Raw genomic sequence first — 6,106 nt, 5'->3', positions numbered from 1 at the left:
CCTAAGCAAGTCCTCTTCTACTATGCACATAATACAGCCTCTTAAGCCTCAAAGAAACAAAAATTTCATTCCTGAGTTTTCCTCTTAGGTAACTTCTAAGTACAAAAGGTCAAAAGCTATAAGTAAAAACATTTCTTGAAAACCCTAGCTTTCAGATATAAATATTAGATAAATAGAAAATGGAAAAAGTTATCAAATAGTAAAGTTATTGAAAACAAAATATGTGAAAAGTCTTTGTAATTTGCAAAGGACTATCCAAACAGAAGATATTATTACCTTTGAATCTTATTGCGGTGCTGGGGATTGAACCCAGGGCCTTGTGCTTGCGAGGCAAGCACTCTACCAACTGAGCTATCTCCCCAGCTGAATCTTATTTTTTTAATAAATTATTTTGTGACAAAATGTAATTTCCCTTCCAAGAAATGAAGGGAAATAAACAATAGAGTTTTTAAAGAAAAATGTTGTATTTGCTCTGATAATTTTCCCTAGTAAGATAAGAGAATGTGTTTAACTTCAGATCCATCACTAATCTTTTCCCTAAGATACTGTTAGGTACTAGACCTGCACTAGGAATTACATAAAAATTTATGGGGATATGTTAATTGCCTTGACCATGGTAATCAGTCAACTGTGTATATTGTGTATATCAAAACATCATGCTGTATACCTTACAGTATACAATTTCCATTTTTAAATAAGATTTATTTGAACTAATTGAGTCACTAGATCAGAATTCATTTTTTTTAACTTACAGAATCACATCAGATGAAAAGCCAAAGCTAACTTCCATTCTTCACAATGCAGCATCTCATAGTTCTCTAGTTTCAGTATATTTCTGTTGCTATAAGATTTTATTTTAAGAGAGATTTGTATGGAAGTACTTTAAAATTAGTGTCTGAGAATCTGCTTGAATACAGTAAGGATTCTTCTTTATGTTGAAATGTTTACAGCTTTTTATATTTTTTGGCATACTCTTAACCGTGCATGTTGTCGATTGCCAGTCACTTGGCTTCGACATAATAGTCCAGGACCACAGTCACAGCGCTGGAAGATTTCTGGAGTTTGAGCAGTATCCTTATGTCCTCTTCTAGAGCAGACCTGTCCCTCTAATAGGACTGGTTTACAAATTTTTGTCCAAAAATGACGAGCACAGCAAAGTCCAGAGCCACAGTCAAAGGTTCTCAGACAGCTTTCTCCCTCTTGTCCTATAACAAGATTAATATAAGCTTTAGTGGTAAGTGGGGGAAAGTTGGATGTGGGGGGATTGCTAACGGGACAAGGTTAGGGATCTAGAACTGAAGGCCACAAAGTAAAAATAGGAATAGTCTGCAGGACATACAGAGTTAGGTCTTCACGCTAAAAGCAACTGAAGTGGAAATATCAGCCCATCTGAGGATTTATTGTTTGTCTTATAAAGTTAAAACATCAAGAGAAAATGGGATTTCCAGTCTTGAGAATGAAATATCATTTGGCAATATTTTATTAAATGGGATTTATAATGTATGGAGACACCATTACTTATGAAGGGGCCATTTAATCTGAAGATACAAACAAGAATGACCAGTTCACCACTTTTGAACATTCTGTCTATGTTATGTCAAAGATTGGAATTTGAGACTACTACGACTTTGTAGTAAAGTTTTAAAACTTTGTTTTTATTAAAAAAAATTATACTTTGTACAAGACTGAAAAGTTAATGCATCTACTTCCCTTTCTATTTTATATCTTGAAGATCTAGAAAGGGAAACTGCCACTTGTTCAGTTACAATATAGACCATAGAAAGGTGTATGTGTGCCAGGCATGGTGGTGCATGCCTGTAATCCCAGTAGCTCCGGAGTCTGAGGCAGAAGGATTGCAAGTTCAAGGCCACCCTCGGGCATTCTGGCAAGGCTTTAAGGAACTTAGTGAGACCTTGTCTCAAAATAAAAAGTATGAGGGCTGGGCATGTGATTCAGTGGTAAGGTACCCCAGGTTCAATCCCTGGGACAAAAAAAAATACAAAAAAACAAAAAGGTATATGTGTGTCAAGCTGAACTCAATAATAAAAGGTTTTCTTGCTAACCAGTCCATTGGTATAGTCATTCTGTCCTTTTGACCTGTTGACTACCTGATACTACTCCTTGCATGGTCTCTGCAGCTTCTTATGAAAAGAGATTACGAACAGGATATGTTCCCTATGTTTCCAAGCAGAGAAGAGTAGTCAGTTTCAGCCTGACTGAAACTGGAAGGAAAAGTTATCTTAAACAAAATGCACTCATGATACAATTCTTACCCTTACTACCTTGTGATTTCTTAATATTTGATTTCCTCTTGGGTTTGTTTTCCTCCATTGGATGCTCAGTCGTTCCTTTTGTGTCTGCACCATCTTGGTCATCAACCTGTCTTTCCAGTATTGGGGTTGCATCTTCCATTGTAGTACAGACATCTGAGGGACAAGCAGATGAAACTAGAGTTAATACAAGGAGTAGAACCACAGACACACTAGTTATACTGTTACGCAATTTGGCATCATCTCTGTCTTCCAATTATGCATAATTTCTAGATATCTGGGACATGCACTAAATATTTACATGCTCACATATGTCAAAGAAGTTAAGTAATTAATAGAATCCAAGTGAAAACGGAAGAATTTGAATGATTCCAACTTGAAACTGTCCTTTAAAATCATCATTTCAAGGTACTGGCTAGAGTCATTTGCCAGGAAGTAAACTATTTTGCTTCATCAAGAAAAGACAGCTGTATAAATTTATTTCAAGCATGACTCTAGAAAGCCCTCAGACTGCCTTTCTTGGAATCTTCTAGTCTTTGAGAATCCAGTGCTGTCTTCAGTTTATAAATCACTTGACTGGAGCGAGGCACTCCTGCCGGGGTTTTGATGGCTCACCGTTCATGCAGAGCGTTCCTGGGCAGCACATGGCGTTTCGCTGGCACCTCCTCCGCAACCCTCGGCATGTAGCACAGAATGGCTTCTCATCACGGGGCTTGAGGCAGAATTTTCTAATGTTGCAGTCCTTGTCAGACACACATTGTGAACCCTGCGAAGGGAAACTTGTCACAAGGCTAGGTAATCAAACAAGAAGATGGCATTTCAAGGAGACGGAGGAGGTCAAATCATAGCAGCACTTTGAATGCTGTGACAAACCTTAGGCACCATTTTAATTTTTCAGTGTAATTGGTTTTCTCCCACAAAGGGGATCAAATCACCTGCAAAGAGAACCTGGCACTGCAAAGGTTGTTTATGTTTGAAAAAATTGTCATACTTTTAAAACTCAGACTTTATTTTCCTCATGTTCTCTGTGAAAAGGGAAGAAAATGTTTTCCTATGTGTGCCTTACGGATGGCTATGAGGTGTCTAATATATATCTCTTAACTCTAGAGTCTGTGCTATAGTTCAATTAAATATAAAGTTGGCGTTTGTAGCATTTCTGTTTGATTTGTTACTCAAGTGAATCAGTTATTGTCCTGAGGATCCTTACCCAAGTTAACAGTCCTTTGATTTTTAATGATGTCTCATTGGTTTGCACAGAGGAAAAGATACCATAGATCAGGTTTTTTTTAAATCCACAGTTGATGCTTTTTCATATACAATATACATACAGTATAGTACTACATGCTATATATGTCATATTATAGTGTGTATATGTGTAGTGTATGTACATACAGTATGTCTAGTATAGTATATATACTGTTATACACAGATATATACTAAATATAACATCTAATGTATAATAGTGTATATGTACACATATATGTACCTATACATATACATATGTATATTTATATATCCCTAAAACAATAGTGATAATGACAGTGCATCATGTTACTGCATATAAATTCTAACCCCCGTGTTTACTGGCTACGTGTGGCCTTGGTTAAATTACTCAACATTTCTGAATCTTATTTCTTCATCTGTGATTTGGAAATGTGATATCTATCTCAAGTTATGGGGAGAATTAAATGAGATGTTATGTATAAAAGCCTGGCACATGGTAGAGCTTTTTAAATATTAATTTATTCCCTGAGCTGAATGTCCTGAAAAACTACTTTGCTCTTAATACTGAGGCAACTGGATTCTCCCTGGGAGCCTTCCCAATTCCTCAATCAATTCAACTTTGAGATAAACTATTTCATGCATTAATTTGAACAACGTACTTAAACCAGAATGTGACACCCTCACACACATTTATCAGCCCCCACCTCCAAGTGCACAGTGCCGTCACCCTAGATGTGCTCACCTTCCGAGCACCTTGCACGTCAACAGAGCTCTTGATGTTGTTGAAGTCCAGAACCAGAGCTCCCAGGGGTGAGCAGAACCAGCTAAGCCCCAGCAAGGCCACCAGCACCATCCTTCAGTTTTCCAGGTCTCCTTGAAGTTCCCAGCAGTCTGTGTGTTCCCCCAAATTGGGCTGTTCCAAACCCACAGCAGAGCTTCTGCCAAGCTGGAAACTCGGCAAGTACCCGTGTTCTGAAAGAGAAGCAAACCTGCTTTAGGAAGGTGTATGAAACCCAAGGAGCAGGTCTGATTAGCAGGTTCCTTCTGCAACTATTTATAGCCAGATGTGCCCCCTCATCCCTCTCCTCCCTCCCTTCTTGTTTCCTTCCTTTTTACCCCACACAGGCTTCAACAAATCCTTTCAAATCTGTTTGATCAATAGTTCAAAACAAGGACTCGATAGAAGGAGACAAGAGGCAGGGCTGCAGTGGCTTCTCCTCCAGGGTTTGAATCCCTCTTAATTATTGCATATCAAAGTTAGTTCAAAGGGCCTGCAGGAGAGCAGGATGTCTGTATCAAAGGCAAACTAGATAATCACCTGCATTTCCGACCTTCAATAATCCTTTGGGGGGGAGTCTAAGATCTGTTTTCACAGCTAATTGTGCTCAAAGAAAGAATGAATCATATTGGCCAATATGCTATAGAAGATGCCAAAAACCAATGTTACCAAATCTTTGGAGAACTTTAAACTGTTTCAGATAGTGTGGATAGATAGAGAAAATGCCTTCCGATTAGCTCTGGCATCCAGATGTAAAAATCCCAATAGCTTAAGAATAATTATGTACATAATAGCGCCTGTTCTGACTAAATGTCAATAGGGAAATTACTCTTACAATGAAAATTGAACTGCTTAAAGTTAGTGATATTTAATGAGGAAAATAATAGGGTATATATAAAAATCCCATTTAAAAAGATTTTTGATGATGGAGACCACAGAAAGCCCATTTTATAAAGATTTATGCGGGTCATTAGAATATTTTTATTCATTTTATGAACAATATATTTAATTTGTATTGTATTAGGTTAAATTAACATAAGCAGAACTGGTCTTTAAGTCTCCAGCTGATTTCAGATGAAATTTCATACATCTCCAATTTTCCAAAATTGAAAGTTTAAAAACTATTTTATCTCCCCCCCTCTTTTTTTTTTTTTTTTTTTTTTTTTTTTTTTTGGTCTGATTTTTAATTTCTTTCTTTTTAACACAGGAGTCTTGCTATATTGCCCACAATGAACTTGAACTCCTTGGCTCAGGCTGTCTTCCTGCCTTGGCCACCCACAGAGAAGTCAAATATTGCTGCCTTGAGTACTTGTACAGGGTAGAACAATCTAGATCTGGGTCACAAATTTCCTTTTCTTCTCTTCTTTGTTTTCATTATTCCCAGAGTAAACTCATCCCAGTACCTCAGTAATGTATTATTTAAAATTTTTAAAGGCAGATTTTTTGTGCCACAGTGGTAATCTTAGTTTTACTGGCCTTCTTCCAGGACAACCTCACATCAGCCCATGATCTTGTATCTTGACCTTCTGTGTAATGAGAATATTCTTGCTGTGTGTGTGTGTCACCAGGGATAGAACCCATGCATGTTAGGCAAGCACTCTACTGTCATCGAGCCACAACCCATGCTGCATTTCTCACTTTGGGTAATGCATGATGTGGATCAGGAATTGAATGGATCGGGAACTGAAATCTGTCTCTCTGTATGTTACTTGGCTTTCCTCCTTGTGTTGGGGTTGCTTGGTACTGCTCACGTGGCACACAGGGAGTTCTTTCTTTGTCAAGTACTATTTTTTTTTTAAATCACTTAAGCTGACAACATCAAACACCCTTTGAT

At 37.6% G+C, this 6,106-nt stretch overlaps 1 protein-coding gene across 1 annotated transcript; it reads right to left on the bottom strand.

Moving 5' to 3' along the window:
- Nucleotides 1–902: 902 nt before the first annotated feature.
- Dkk4 (dickkopf WNT signaling pathway inhibitor 4) lies at nt 903–4,347 on the bottom strand. The gene is made up of 4 exons (XM_047547993.1): nt 4,237–4,347; nt 2,886–3,036; nt 2,274–2,426; nt 903–1,205 (listed from the first exon to the last, which is right to left on the bottom strand). The coding sequence occupies exons 1-4, from the start codon at nt 4,345–4,347 to the stop codon at nt 955–957; spliced, it is 666 nt and encodes a 221-aa protein (XP_047403949.1). The 3' UTR covers nt 903–954.
- Nucleotides 4,348–6,106: the final 1,759 nt, after the last annotated feature.

Source organism: Sciurus carolinensis, chromosome 4 (genome assembly GCF_902686445.1).
Source record: "Sciurus carolinensis chromosome 4, mSciCar1.2, whole genome shotgun sequence".
In the NCBI taxonomy this organism is placed as follows: domain Eukaryota; kingdom Metazoa; phylum Chordata; class Mammalia; order Rodentia; family Sciuridae; genus Sciurus; species Sciurus carolinensis.
The sequence above is the reverse complement of the archived record's forward strand: the minus strand, read 5'-3'. Positions and strand labels throughout refer to the sequence as shown.

Excerpts from the sequence above, each read along its gene's own strand:
- Dkk4 (XM_047547993.1), bottom strand. The coding sequence starts at position 4,347 with ATGGTGCTGGTGGCCTTGCTGGGGCTTAGCTGGTTCTGCTCACCCCTG. Across the intron at positions 3,037-4,236 it reads ACGTGCAAGGTGCTCGGAAG|GGTTCACAATGTGTGTCTGA; the intron begins GTGAGCACATCT and ends TTCCCTTCGCAG. Across the intron at positions 1,206-2,273 it reads GAAATCACAAGGTAGTAAGG|GACAAGAGGGAGAAAGCTGT; the intron begins GTAAGAATTGTA and ends ATCTTGTTATAG.